At 35.7% G+C, this 16,009-nt stretch overlaps 1 protein-coding gene across 1 annotated transcript; it reads left to right on the top strand.

Annotated features, from left to right (window-relative positions):
- The first annotated feature begins 106 nt into the window (after positions 1-106).
- LOC123553949 (uncharacterized) lies at positions 107-4,245 on the top strand. Its single transcript, XM_045343715.2, has 3 exons — positions 107-121; positions 1,157-1,280; positions 3,566-4,245. Exons 1-3 carry the CDS (start codon positions 107-109, stop codon positions 4,111-4,113), a joined length of 687 nt encoding a protein of 228 aa, XP_045199650.2. The 3' UTR covers positions 4,114-4,245.
- The last annotated feature ends 11,764 nt before the right edge of the window (positions 4,246-16,009 follow it).

Raw genomic sequence — 16,009 nt, 5'->3', positions numbered from 1 at the left:
TCCAAGCACTCACCTGCTATTGTTGCAAAAATATTTCAGCCATAGGACCACTGTGACCTTAACATTTGAACTAATAATTGACCCTTAAAATAAAAGCTGTCATAACATGGTAACAGTAGGCGTAATCAATCTTAACTTATTGAATGAAAACTGTTGTCATTTTCAAGATCACTGTCATCTTGAACTTTAGTTTACGGACACCTTAAATAATAGGAGCCAAATACTGGCCTCATACATCCTTTGAAGGTAGAATTTCAAACCTAGAGCCTTATCACTGATAGGAAACAAAGCAAGAGGGCCATAATGGACCCTAGATTGCTCACCCCTTGCTTGAACAGTTTTGGTAGATGATTATGCAAGGAAAATATCTGTGAAATTATTTAAAAATAGTGCCAGTGTTTTATGACTAGACTATTTTAAAAGTTTCTACTAAACAAATATGGATGGATAATGTTTGTGTGTTGGATGAAGGGGGAATGGGAGAGTTGGGGAATGATGACATAGGATACTATACAATATCAAACAAGAAGATCTACACACATACAGGGGAAAGTGACCACACCCTCTGGAAACCATGTTTTTGATGAATTGGAATTATTTGAAAAATCTTGGTAAAGGGTCAAACAAGGACCATTCGAGGGAAATCATCTTAAGGTCATGCCAGCAGTTTCAAACAAGATTTTTAAACTTTCCACTATACACATTTAGGGAAAATCTTGCTACTATGTCTTTTGACGAATCAAAATAATGTAAATTATTTTGAATAAAAATAATTTTATTTATTTTCGAGAAATCACGTTATTGGTTGCTAGGCAAAACAATATAGATTTATAACTGGTTCCATAGCTTTTCTTTATCTCCTGGGTACCAACGTTTTTTAAACCGGTTTCAAGCTAATACGCATGATCAGGTATTGTGCTATAAATACCGCAAAACCCGTGCTCTTCATTCACTTTGCATTACTACATGGTTGTGTCAAAGAAAACTTATCAAGGCCAAGAGAAAAGTTTTTCAAGGCTACGCTATAAAGAACCATTAAAATGCCACGGGGTCGTCGAGACGGGCCCACAGGCAAAGACGTGCATTACCGAGACAGGAAGAGACGTTGAACAGGAGGAGGAACAAAATGCGCCAAATGTTCGCGTAATCCGAGAAGGAACGCTGCCAAGACGAGCAGAATGACCAAGGTCAAAGAAATGTCAGGGGCGCCAGAGGACAGAAAAGGCCTGCGGCTGACCTCGAGGACGCTGTAGACGAGAGGCTGCTACAAACAGAAGCCGGTGAGTGCAATGTAATTGATTTTGAACAAATTATTAGAAACTCACAAAAGACCCTACTTTGTGTTCTGTACAATACACACACTTCGACGAAGCGGTGAAATTAGTACAGGATTTGGGACGTAATTGCAAATTATTCAAAACTGATATTAAAAGTGCATATAGGCTAATACCTATAAAACCGACTGATTTTGAATTATTAGGCTTTCGTTTTGAAGAAAAATATTATTTGATAAAGCGCTTCCCTTTGGGTTTGCCTCAATCAGTTGTATCACTTTTGAAAGATTTGCAAGATTTCTTGAATTTTGTGTCAAATCGAACTCAAATCAGGTGGTCTGTTACATTATTTAGACGATTTTTTGGCGAGACAAATCAAACGTATCATGTACTGCTGCACTTCAAACGTTTAGAGATACCATGATAGAATTAGGTGTGCCTTTGGCCGAGGAAAAAACGGAAGGCCCGACTGAGGTATTAGTTTTTCTAGGGCTGGAGTTAGACTCAAACCAAATGCTCGTTCATATCCCAGCTTCAAAAATCCAAGAACTAATGCAAAAAATTAAAGAAATTTTGCTACATCCAAAAACAACACTAAAGAAAATACAATCACTTATAGGTTCTCTGAACTTTTGTTGCCGCGCAATCACTATGGGTAGACCTTTCATCCGTCGTTTGATAAACGCGACCTGTGGATTAACGAAACCATATCACCATATAAGGATAAAAAAAAGAACTATGCTTAGATCTGTCAATGTGGTTGATTTTCTTGCAGAATTTTAACGGAATTTCTGTATTTCATGACCGCTTTTGGGTATCGAATGCAGATGTTCAACTGTTTTCAGATAGCGCTGCTGGTGAAAACTTAGGGTTCGGCATATATTTTCAAGGTCACTGGTCGCACGCTAAATGGCCTAAAGCATGGCACGATTCGGGTATTACGGCAGATATAACAGTTTAGAACTGTTTCCAATCTTAGCGGCACTGTATATTTGGGTGCAGATTTGTCCAATAAAAAGATAAAATTCAATTGTGATAATCAGGCAGTAGTACAAATTTTGAACAAATTAACTTCAAAATCAGAAGCAGTGATGTGCCTGTCAGAGTATTGACGCTACGATGTTTAAAACTAAATATCTTAATTAAAGCTTGTTATGTACCTGGTTGTAAAAACGAAATCTGTGATGCACTGTCTCGCTTTCAGTTGAACAGATTCAGAAAAATAGTCCCAGACGCGGATCAAGAGCCATGTCCCGTTCCACACTTCCTATGGAAAATCTTCGACGTCGAGCTAGACAGCTCATTCGATCAGGAATTGCATATAACTCCAGGTCAACATATAACACAGCTGTAAATGCTTTCATGAACTTTCGTCTATTTATGGGTTAAAAAATCAACTACCTATTCCTGTCCAACAACTTACGCTGTTTATAGCTTATTGCTTTGAGAAAGGACTCTCACCGAAATCAATATCTACTTATGTAGCGCGCATCAATTATTATCATAAACTTCACGGTTTTTATGATCTTAACAGTATTTTTATTGTCAAAAAATTGCTTGAAGGTTGTCATAGGAGTCGCACTACACGAGATAAGCGTGCTCCGCTGACCAAGCCTGTATTATTCGCTGTTTGTAGGTCACTCTCGGAAGTATGTTATGACAACTATGAAGTAAAGCTATTTCACGCACTTTTTACCTTAGCGTATTTCGGTTTGTTTCGGGTCAGTGAACTTGTTAATGTAAACAAACACCAGTCAGAAATTGCATTACAGCGCAAAGATTTATATGTTACGAAAGATGATTGTTTAATCATTCGATTACACCGTTATAAAACAAATCAAAGGGTAAACCGGTATACTTAAAGTTGCCAAGACAAGCTGACAATTTGTGCCCATCAAGCAATAAAGGAATTCTTTTCAGTGAGGCCAAGCGTTCAAGCTCCACTTTTTTGTCATCGGATGGGTCTGTTACAACTAGGACTCAATTCTCTGCAGTCTTAGCAAAAGCCATCATAAAACCGGCTTTTTAAGTGCACAGTACAAAACACACAGTTTTAGGATAGGTAGAGCCACTGATCTAGCTTCTGATGGATACCCGTCGGAAATCATAATGAAACTTGGTAGATGGACATCCAATTGCGTTAATCTCTATGTTCGAACATAGTATTAGCCTGCAGGTCTTATAGGGTACAATACAATTAACTCTGTTTCACAACTGTAGTAATTTACATTCCAAACGTAATGTTTTTTTTTCATTAATTCGATTTTATCTCCGAAAAATCTTTTATTCAGATGTCTGGGTTGTGGGCGACTCGATCCCGTTCTGGGCCGGCGAACACGCAAAGGCGACCGGGAAGCCAAATCTTGGTATACCTAACATATCAATTGCTTGGTGGGCTGTCAGAGGTCTTCGTTGGAGAGGTTTCAGACATGCAGTTGAAACACAGGTCATACTTTCATCTCCACCTTCAATAATTTATATCAATTTAGGCGGAAATGACCTAGTTTATGAAAATACATGTGAGTTAAGAAGAATCATTGAGATAGAGATCAATTATTTACGGGAAGCATTCCCAGATACAACAATAGTCTGGGTAGATATACTGCAGAGGCAAAATTGGCAAGGGGCATTTGGCGGGAAAAAGCCAATTGAAAAGAAAAGGAAACGCCTTAACCGCATTGCGCGGAAAATAGTAACCGAGTCCGGGAGAAGTGACGTCATCAGCCCCGACATTGACGCGGAAACAGCATTTTTTAGAAACGACGGCGTTCATTTAAATCTCGTCGGACTGGAATTCTACATAGATTACTTAAGGGATTCAATTAGGAAATTAATATAAGTAAAACAAATAGTAAACCTAAAAGCTGAATCTTCCATGTTAAAACCTCGTATATAGAATGCACATTTTACTAAATAGAATTTCGGGGGATAAATTGTTTCAATTTATCGTGGCGGAAAATTCTATAAACCGGAAGGTTTTGTAGCAACATTCGAGAATTGTATTTCTGCATTTTTAAAGACAGTTCTTACGCACAAAATGGTTTTAAATATTGAATGGTGTAATCTGTGAACCTAGAAATGACTTTTAACACAGTGTCTCCTATCAAGTCGGCAGAGCCAGTCTTGTATTTCAGCTTTTTTGCTGCCTAGGTTGGCCTGTGATTGAGCCTCCAATGCCAATCACTACCACTGAGGTTGTTTCCAAATTTGGTATCAGTTTTTCTCAAACACATTAAAGTTTATGAAAGATTTTACCGTTCATTTCATTATAATATTTTCAAATAGCACTGTTGAGTCTTAAACATAAAAACATCGCTCCAGGAATAAAGCTTGTCCTGAAGCAAGCGTAAAGGATAATCCGTCGATGGAACTTTGAGGTCCGATTAATTGCTGTTACAGCATTTCTGCACTGTGTTCGAGATGCATAGACTTTGAGACAGCCCTCTTCTCTCGTGCGATTGATGCTTCGGAGATGGTTGATCCGTAGAAGGATAACCTCTGTTTTCCCCATCAACAGTGATTGGTTTAAGATTCATTTGTGCCAAGTAAATCCTAGTTTTCGTAACAGTTTCAAAAATCTGCCTCCTGTATAGTCTATTGTAAGGTAAGCCGGACATTTGTTTGCAAGATTTTATCTAGGGTTGGTATACATTTTTGGTTGCGTACATTTTGTTCACTCTTCAACGTATCACGTATTCGTCAAAATCGTCAATGACGATCTTGTTGTCTAACCCAGTTTTTTTCCGCAGTAATGTTCATTATGGATCCTAACCTAGACACTGTTCTGCAAGGGATTCAGGCGTTGATATTTTTCGCCTTTTCATAACATACGAACTATTTCATATTTATGAGCACGTCGCTGTTACTGGTCGTTTAGTTTATCGAACAGAAGCATATGAAAAATCCTCAGACTGGAACCCAGGCTAGGTATTCCTATCAACTTACTGGCACGCTGCCATGGCATATCCAGTTGAGCAGGTAATGTCTTTGTCTTTGCCTCGGTCTGAAGTACGCGGGGCATTCAGAAAGTCTTCCAATTTACATGATATTCTTAGGACTACGGCCACATTTTTATACAATCTCACCAGGCATACGTATGTTTTTGACAACACAGCTTTTCCGGAAGTAAAGAAGATAAAAGTAAACAGGCAAAACCTGAAAACAAAAGTCGCATTTGCATTGGTTTATAGTAAGGGGTCACGCGCAGGGGTCACCCCTTATAATTGTATGCGCGTGGACTTCTTCTTTTTGCTAATGCGGAGTCAATTATCATCACTTTCTAACGATTTGAAAATACCTGGGCTTTAGCACGACATATCAGCTTTTATCTACATATTTGAACTCGGAATAAACACAAATCCCACAGGGGTCCGTAACGGAGCAAGGGTATATGGAGATTTTTGGAACTTCGTCAAATCGTTCAAAAGGTCCTTTTTGATGTTGTTTTAAAGTGTCAGTATATGCCTCAGATGATAGATATTTCCGTATTTGCGAGCCGCAGACCTAGACATTTCAGAAATAGTTGCAAAACGAACTTCATGTATTAAATGTTGATTCTACGGAAGCGTGAAAGGGCAATTAGACGCTAATACGTTTTATTACGTTACAGGAGCGGAAAGGAAAGATCGTGCACAGTGTACATTTTATGACAGAAAAACATTTTATGACAGAAAATGCATTTATAAATTCATGTGAGGACAATGCAATAACGCATTTAAAAGGCATTGTTTTGCCTATGTAGTATATGCAATCAGTGAGTTTGAAAAGCAGAGAGCTTATATCAATATATGCACATTTATCAATCATTTCCCAACAAATATTACAGCTGACTTAGATATTGTTTATGGACAGACTGCCCTATCGCCTCATACAGTTGCTAAGGCACAAGGACTAAAGCAGGGTAGATCATTGCTTACACAAGATAAGGGTGTCCTTTGTCGGCTTTTATTGATAATCATGACACCCGATACACTGTGCAGGATATTCAAATAGATGTGGCATTAGATCAGGAGCAGCTTACAGTATTTCAAAACAAAGTATTGTTCTTCGTAGAATATGCCATTTCTACCACATTTGTTAAGCCAGGGAGAAAAAGACAAACGATTAAATATTGCCCAATATCATCGAGTTTGAGACCCGAATAGCCATTGCGTTATTCGTGTCTTACGTATCAGTTCGGCCATAGCGACATACATGTGACTTTAATGTAAAGGTTTTTAGCATGCAATCGGCTTTACAATCTACATTCTTTCTCAAACTACCCGAGAAAAGCAAATTTCACAAAAGATATATTAAATAGTTTAAATATTAGTATGTATTGTCGGTACACTTTTGTGGGTTTAAAAGTACTTATTTCGATTAGACATACTAAATTTGGATCTAAATTACCTTATCTGATATGTATTCAATTCAGTATCAATTTAGTTGAAAAAAAGGAAAAAGTACGGAGACGAGACTCGACCCTACATGCGCAAGACTCTGACCACGCTTCTTGCTCTGTCACCGAACGTATAATTAGACGTGTTACTATGGTCCAATTCGTTTCACTATTGCGGTGTGCGCATGTCGCCGTTTGCAACCGGTTAGTCGTTCGTTTGACTTCCATGAATTGTCTGGGTTTAGTCGGTGTGCGCCGATCTTACGAGATATGCTTAGTGGTAAATCATATACTTTCACGATATCTATATAAAATTTGGATAAAACATCTGGAAATTTGGGATGAAGTTAGAAACATATGACCTAAATAATTATTTTGCTTACTTATTTGGAACAGAATACAATAAAAAATTAAACAAAATTAGGGGGTTTTTTTTGCAGCATTCCTAACCGGCATATGCCGAAGCGTTCGTTTTTTGTTGAGATTTTTTACTAGCCGCTCGCGTGAACAGCGTATTCCGGGTTGAGTGAAACGAATCGGCCCATATTTCCTTTAATCTAAAATTTTGTTTACATGCCGTGTTTACATTTCGATACGCCTTATTTGCACCGCTTAATATAATCGTTATGTTACCATTTCGATTATTTAAAATAGAAGATGTTTACCCGAGCTGACCTAATAGTCAATCGCAAAGTTCAATCGATCAATTAGCATCGTGCAATTTTGTCATAAAAATGGTAAAAAGAAAATAGGGCGATTAGATGACAAATTAAGACTTTTAACTTAAACCTTAAAGTGTAGTAGATTAGATTATATTCCGGTCTATAAATAGAGCATGAAATGATGCCTATATATAAATGTTGACCTCATTGTGTTGCATGAAATAATCATTTACTTAAATTTCTAAGGATTACGTAATAACTGTTTTTAAATAAAAAGGTGTCAATATATTTAATAGTTTCATGAGGAAAGCATTGATCGTATTGTACGATTAAAGAAAGAAATTCGATTGTTTAAAAGGTTTGCTACGTTTATTGCATAATAATCGTTTGGACTGGTTATGCTGCGTTTACACTTAATTAAGCACGATGTCCACGATATCCACGATTAAAAAAACGCAGAGCTCCACAATTTATTGCATGAATTTTGTGTTACTACGCTTCCGTTTTCCTACGCTTTCTTACGTAGCATTTTGTTACGAAAGCAACACGATTATCATCACGTTCTCTCAAGTTCTCTTACGATTACCACGATATGCTATCACGTTTTGTCACTTTCCGTTTAGATCCCTCACGTTATCAAAGTCTGTTAAGCTCTCCTACTATTCATGGCCACGATTTGATCAAGATTCTCACGTTTTGAGCACGATTGGAGTATAAATAGGAGGCACCGGTCATCCTCTCATTCTCTCCAGAGATTCCAAAGAGGAACGAACTATGCACCCAAGAGATGAATAAGGTGCTGAATTGGCAATTTTCATGTATGCCTATATAGTTCCGACCACAAGGGACGGAACTGGGCATGATAGAAGAGAGAGGAAGGAGAAGAAGAAGGCATAGGACCTGCTGGGTAAGACCCCTGTTAAGTGTAAACCGAAGGCACCAGTTGGGACAATACTCTCAACTTCTCAACAGAGAACTCAGGCGTGAAGATGTTGGCTCCTGCGTCAACTATGTAAGGATGCCTCCAGATCTTTTTGATGAGATCCTGGAAAGAATAGCACCAAGTACAGAGAGGCAAAGTACCAGACGAGAACCCCTATCACCTGGAATGAAGCTGGTCCTCACCAAGTTAATCAAAATCCCCTACGATGGAGCATCAAGGCCTGATGCGTTACGTCAAGGTCTAGAAAGCTTTACTACGATTTCCACGTTCTATCACTTTCTTTCAAGATTTAACGATAAGTCGGGATAATCTTGGAAAATTATTTGACTGTCAAAAATTTTGTCACCATCCTTACGATCATCACGATTCCACCAAGTTCCCTCAAGATCACTACGATTTGACCCCACCACCCCCACGCTCACCACGCTTCTCTCAAATCGTGGACATTGTGGCTAAGTGTAAACAGAGCATTAGGTTGCAAGTATATTGTGGCTGATATTCTGTATTTCAGATACACCAATGTAATGATTGCACCATGTGTTTTAGTCGCTATTCTGTTGTTAAACTGCACTGTATCAGTGTACGGATTTTTCCAAGTTCTACTTAAATTAAACATTTCCATATTCTTATTCATCTTCAAACACTTTTATTTGTAGTTAAATCAAATTTAAGACTTTGTAACATTCATAACAAAACTTATTAATTTCTGTAAAACCCAATGTCTTTTGATTTGTTGTACTGGAATATATAATAAAAATACATATATAATGAAAAACAATTATAATACAAATTGCAAATCTTGTGCTATTATTATCGATAGAAGTTATAGACCAGTCACCGTGACTCAGTGGTTAAGGCGTCTGCCTCGGGATCGGGAGGTCGAAGGTTCGAGCCCCATGGGGAGCGTTTGTCCGGGGGATGTTTGTCATGGGGCCCGTTCTGAAAAGGCCTGTTCGTGAGCCGCGAGCTAGTTAAATGAACGGTTACCGACTTCTATCCGCCTGGCATAGTGGTAGGAGTAGGGAGGTAATTGGTATGCACAAAAAGATGTCTCATAAGCCAAATTGGCTGGCCCTTTCAATAGGGGTGACACTTTAATAAACAAGACCTTTTATAGAAATAAACCAAAAGTTTGCTGTTTACAAATCTGTCAATTTTGAACATTACATAGAACTGGATTGTCATAATTATTGATTGAAATCAAGTAAATGGAATAAAAACGACCGAGCACTGGCAAAACTGTTTGCCCTATAGAAACGAAGTCCGTTATATTCTTGCAATATTGCATGTAGCGTTCAAAATTATTCGTCCGCCGTCCATGTCAAAACATTTCAACTGTACGTTATTGCCTGTGACAAACAGGCAAGGCGACCTTATCCAGCACATCTTTTCTCTTATAGCGAAACAATTACACAAGAAATGAAGACAGTAATACTTCCATGCATGGCCGGGCTACGGAGAGAGATATAAAAATGTCACGTGATATGTTTGTGAGTAGTTGGTGGCCGCAACGTCTTTGGATATTCTTTATAAGCAAATGGAGTTCCAACAGGAAGTACTAATTCATTATTGTATATGTTTCCAACTAATCATGTTTAGAAATTTTTAATGTTCATGTAGATAAACTGATAAGTGAAAGTATAACTTATAAGAATTATTAAGGAAACAATACAGTACCTGCCGACGAATTTGACCAACATCGAAAATGCATACGTTCCTTGTTTATTTTTTGACATATCTTTATAAGCTAAATAATATTTCATTGAAATAATCTTGATCAAACCTGTTTAATGAATAATTTTGATTATAAGGAAAATTATATCTGCTTTTAACGCGTATAAAGTATGTATATTATGTAAAATAACCGTATTAAATGAATTGAAACCTTTTGTTTGAAAATATCTGTGTGGGGTGTTGTAAACAATACTAAGCTAGTATGAGTTTTCACAAGAAAAAAGTTTGATCAGCGCCTCGTGTATAAAGTATTATATGACGGCTTCTAAACAAATCGGTAAAGCTTTTTAGTAAAATAACGAGTCCTAGATTTAAATTGAGAAAATTCAGGTATGCATACAATTAAGACAAGAAGAGGTACGGTTTAAAGAATTCTTCAATATTCTATCATTCATAGTAAATACGTCATTGTATTTTCCTTTTAGGTAATGTCGGTACAGTGGTGGGCACAAATCTGACTGTCTGCGGCGTTCAACCGGAAGATCATGTGCATGTGAGCAACCCCTCAGTTGTTGAATGGTCAAAGTAAACTTATTGATTTAATCATATTTTATTGCTTCTGAACACATAATACATAGCACATATACATAATAAGTAACAAAAGCAAATGGGTTGGGCTACAAGTTATTGCAACATTAGAAGTCAGCCCTTCCCAAGTGCGTAACATTAATAGCAAATGAAAAATGAACGAGTGTATTAGTTTAATTAAGCATTCCTTATACAAAGATATATGATAGTGATAATAACTACAAAGATAAAAAGATGAAGGAGAAGAAAAGGAAGAAGAAGAAGAAGGGAAATATTATAATGATGATATCAATGTAGTAACAAAATGATAACCCTAATAGTATTTATGATAATAATTACACGATGATGTAGTAACAAAAAGATAACAATAATAGTATTTATGATAATAATTACACGGTGATGTAGTAACAAAATGATAACAATAATAGTACTTATGATAATAATTACACAATGATAATTAATAAATTTTAGTATTAGTCAAGTTATGGTTGTAATCATTATAGTTGAGCTAGAGAAGAAAAGAAAAAGAAATATATGCTGCTCTATATCCCCGAGTGTCTACCCAGTAATGACAAACATCCTGTCCCAAAGTAATGTAATAATGACAAGAGGACATAAGAAATACATTATGTACTGTCGAAACGTCTTGTATGTTTGATATAGTTTTGAACTTCTGTGAAAAGAGTAGTGTTATCTTCTATAGAAATATTATCATTGCCATATAAAAGCTTATTGACACTTAGTGGGTGAAATAATCTTGTTTTAGTAAAAAGTTCTCTTCTCTGATGTGAAAAACGAGTGCATTTAAAGAAATAGTGTTCTGCGTCTTCCGTTTCGGATCCGCAGTCGCAGTTTGGATTTTCTCTGATGTGATTATTAAACAAGTCGGCGTTTAGATTACTGCACTTGTTTCGTATCCTAGCATGAAACACAGAGTATCGTCTGTCACCAATTAAGTAAAAAGTAGGGAATTGTGGAGGCTTGAAAATTTCTTTAAGTTTACTTTTGAAAGCCGAAAGAGTTGGTAGTTGACGAGTTTCAATGTTCAGATCATTCCATAATTTTATTGCAGAGGGAATAGTAGATTGGGAGTAAATTTCAATACGCCTAGCTAAAGTTTCAAAATCGGCATTGTTTCTTAAATTGTACTGGTTTGAGTCATTCACGATCGATGGAAATAAATCTAGTAAATATGTTGGAAGATCATCATTTTTTCCTTTGTATATTAAAATTAATTTTTGTATTTTTCTGCGGTCAGAAAGAGAAACCCATCCAATTTCGTTAAGAAGTCTTTCTATTGATACTGAACGCGTTAGCCCAGTTACAATACGCGCTGCTTCAAGTTGAATCTTTTCTAATTGATCTTTTTCATAATTCGCACAGTTATCCCAAACAACAGAGGCATATTCTAGAACTGGTCTCAAGTAAGCTATATAGATTTTGTTTAAGGTGTGCCTTCTAAGTTTAAATTTCAGCGCTCTCATAGATCCTAGAATTTTTGCTGCCGACTTTACAATATTAGATATATGTTCGTGCCAAGATCCATCTTTAGAGAGTGTTATGCCAAGATGTTTGTGATAATCGACAAAATTTAACTGAGTATTTTCAAATAATAGATTAGGACATTGTCTACGCGCGAGGGAAAAGAACATAGCTTCTGTTTTTGTAGGATTAAATGTAACCAGCCATTGTTTTGACCATTCTGATATTTTTATAAGGTCAGAATTTAGAGAAAGTTCAATTTCGTGTATATCGGAAGACGAAGCGGCTAGAGAACTATCATCTGCAAATAATCGTGTCGTACTTATAAGTGAATCTGCGATGTCGTTAACGTATATTAGAAAGAGAAGAGGACCTAACACTGAGCCTTGAGGAACACCAGCTTTAAGCTCTTTAGAGTCTGAGAAAGAGGAATTAACGAAAACTTTTTGGCTGCGATTTGAAAGATAGTGAGTAATCCAGTCAATTAGTTTGCCTGAAAAGCCATGTTGTCTAAGTTTAAAAATAAGACCCTTATGCCAAACTCTATCAAATGCTTTTGATATATCACAAAAGACTATACATGTTGCTTTTTTTTCGTCAAAATATTTGCAGATTTGGTTATAAATATCTATGAGTTGAAAAACTGTGGAATGTCCTGGTAGAAACCCTGATTGACTTTTGTATATTAAATTGTTTGACATTAAAAAATTGTGCATGTATTTAGAAATAACACGTTCCATGACTTTACCTACACAACTGATTAAAGAGATTGGTCTATAATTAGATGGGGTGTTACTTTCTCCTTTTTTGAAAAGTGGCATAACATTAGCTTGTTTCCAACAGTTTGGGTAAATGCCTTCTTGTACGGACCTGTTAAATAGAATAGTAAGTGGTTTTTTAACTGTGGATGCTGTTCCTTTTAACATACGATGGCTTATTTCGTCGGGTCCAGACGCTTTGTTTAATTGCAGGTTAGAAATAACATCAAATATATCTTGTTCTGAAATTGTTATATCATTTAGCAAAGAGTCTGTCTTGGCAATGAAAGATGGAAGAGAAACATTCGAATCATCTAAATTTGAAATAGACACAAAATAATTATTCAGAGTATTTGCCTTTTCAGTATCAGACACAGAAAAACTTTGGTCATTATTTATAAGAGTTGGGATAATGTTACTTCCTTTTGAGTTTTCTTTGACTAACATTTTAACAATTTTCCAATATTGACGCGGGTCTGTGTTGGTGAGGTCATTCAAGGTAAATTCTATATTACTGTAAAATAGCTCTTTTGCATGTTTTATCATATTATTTACTTTTTTGCGTGTACATTTATATTTGTGCCAATCAGAATCTTTTCCGGAACGAATTGCGGTGGTTTTCAGCCGATCACGTTGTCGCGAGGTTTTACGTATCTCTGAATTGTACCAAGGCTTGTCGTTAGGACGGACAGTAACAAAAGATGACGGTATACATGTTCTTGCTAATTCTAGAAATTTGCTAACAAAGGAGTCGCAGGCGTTATTAAGAGTATTGTCGTATAAAAAGGACCACTCAGTTGTTTGTATCAGATTATTAAACATTTCAAAATCGGCGCGTTTATAATTCCATACTTTTCTTTTAAAAGGTATATTACTTTGAAGGTTAATTTCAATATGTACATATGTACCGTAATGATCGCTTATATAATTTTCTGTTTTTAAAATACCGGCCTGAAACACCGAAATGCCATTTGAAACGGCTATAGGATCGATTAAGGTACTAGAGTTATTTGAGACGCGAGTTGCTTCTGTAATAAAATTAGTCATGTTATATATCATGAGCAAGTCGTTTAATTTTGTATTGGTGTCACTAAGTTGATTTTCATTTACATCTCCAACAAGAACAATGTTATTTGATATTTCGGTAGCTTTATCAATACATACAGCCAATCTGTCCCAAAAATCAACAGTATAATGAGGATGTCTGTAAATAGTGCCAATAAGGAAAGTATTGTTACGATCTTTAATTTCTATCCAAAGAGATTCAGGTAATATATTTTCTAATTCTAATATTCTTTTTGGCCTCAAAAAGGATGAAAGGTAGACTAGATATCCCCCAGAATAAGAGGTGTTGTCTTTACGAAACATTGTATCAAAACCTTCTAATTGTAAACTGTCGTTATTTACTTCGGCACACAAATGAGTTTCAGTGAAGCATAAAATATCGAAATCTAAGAAATTATCTGAAATATATTCTAATTTATGTCGTATGCTACGTATATTTTGATGGAGTATTGATAAACAGTGATTCGAGTTCTCATCCGGACCAGGGTTCAACTCAACATCTCCTGATAATAGTAACAATTTAATTAGGGTCAGTATATAATAGATATTGGAATAAAATAATTCTAGAGTTGTATTACAACCGTTAAAGTAAGGTGTGTGATTATTTTCTGTGTGCGAAAGAACTAGAAAAATGTCAAAACATACTAAATATGTAATAACGAAATTGATGTATGGCCTGAACTGCAGTACGGTAACGATTATTAATCTCAGATATTGTAAGCTTCTTGTTACAAAAGCATTCACAGATTTAAATGGGTAATATATAAAATTCAATTTCGCAATCCTTAGTCCTCTACAGTTAAATAGTAAACTTATTGTTACACAGAGGAAGGACTCGTCAAGAATATTCTGCAAAACTTGTGTTAAAGACCACCTTTGAAAAGATGCGGACTATGGTTTCATACGCGATATATTTTTTTCAAAAACTTCAAAGCTCTCACATACAGTACATGATTTTTTTGCTTACAGTTTTACCGTATTTGGTATGTATATGTGCAGATGTGACAGACGTTTTTTTTGGATTTGCAGACCTGTTTTCGTAAAACGCTATGTTGATTTTTAAAATCATCAATGACCACGAACGCTTGAAACTAAATGAAATCGAATAGACACGAGCTTGAACTTTTTTATCAATATTTTGGTATAGTTCTACTTCATCAATCAATATATTATAGACTCGAAGTTCTATTCTCTTTATGTGATATCAAAATTTGTTTCAAGTTCAAATTGAAGTTGATATGTATGTTTATAATCTCAGTAAGTTCTGCAGTTATTTTATAATCTCATATTCAATGATATAGTCAGACCTGTTTTAAGTTCAGTCAATTGAAGAAATAAAATGTTACTGCATTGTTGAGTTTTCGAACTTTATGCTTTCTATTTTACACAATGTTTTATCATACCAGTCTAATCGTGTTTTATCCGTGACAGTTATTACGGCCGTTCTAGCATTTGAAACTCTCAGTTTTCTTTTTCCTTACTTTTTTTTATCTATACAGTTCTAAAAATTCTGCTTCAATACATACTTTATAGTAGTGATATAATTATATGATGAAATGGTAAATTTAAGAATTTTACAATACCACTGGTCGAAAATTTTCTAAGGTTTGACGATTTGAAAAAGAAATGAAATGTGCTTAAATATTGAACTGGAAATTGAAAAACTAAAACTAATGTTCATACGGACACTCTTTAGTCTTTCAAAACTAACTAAAAAATATCTGACTTCAGACTTATTTCTTTTGAAAAATATGTTCACATAATTATACACTTGTGTTATTCTGTTTATTTTCTTACATTAAATACTAGTGAAATTTGACTTTCGAATAAAATTCTACGGAGAGTGTTCACCTAACCATGAAGTATACAAAGCGGTCCTAAGCACGACTTATTCTTTCTAACACCGGTCGGTGGTAGCTCATTACCGACAAAATAAACTGGCGGTTCAAACATCTGCGTATACGGTTGTGTTCAACATTTGAAGCGAAGCCTTGATACCTCTGTTGGGCGGGTTTTGGTAGATTTATTTTCTGTTTTATCGCAACTATTGTGTAGCTCAATGTCATTTATTAACAGCTAGGATAAAGCTGAGAATATACGAATTTACATTTTGTCTATTAAAAATATCATGTAACCTGCGCAAAATGTAACTTTATATAAAAACAACAACAAACAGTTTACGTGAA

Source organism: Mercenaria mercenaria, chromosome 7, assembly GCF_021730395.1.
Source record: "Mercenaria mercenaria strain notata chromosome 7, MADL_Memer_1, whole genome shotgun sequence".
In the NCBI taxonomy this organism is placed as follows: domain Eukaryota; kingdom Metazoa; phylum Mollusca; class Bivalvia; order Venerida; family Veneridae; genus Mercenaria; species Mercenaria mercenaria.
Note: the sequence above shows the minus strand (reverse complement) of the source record. Positions and strands in the feature narration are given on the sequence as shown.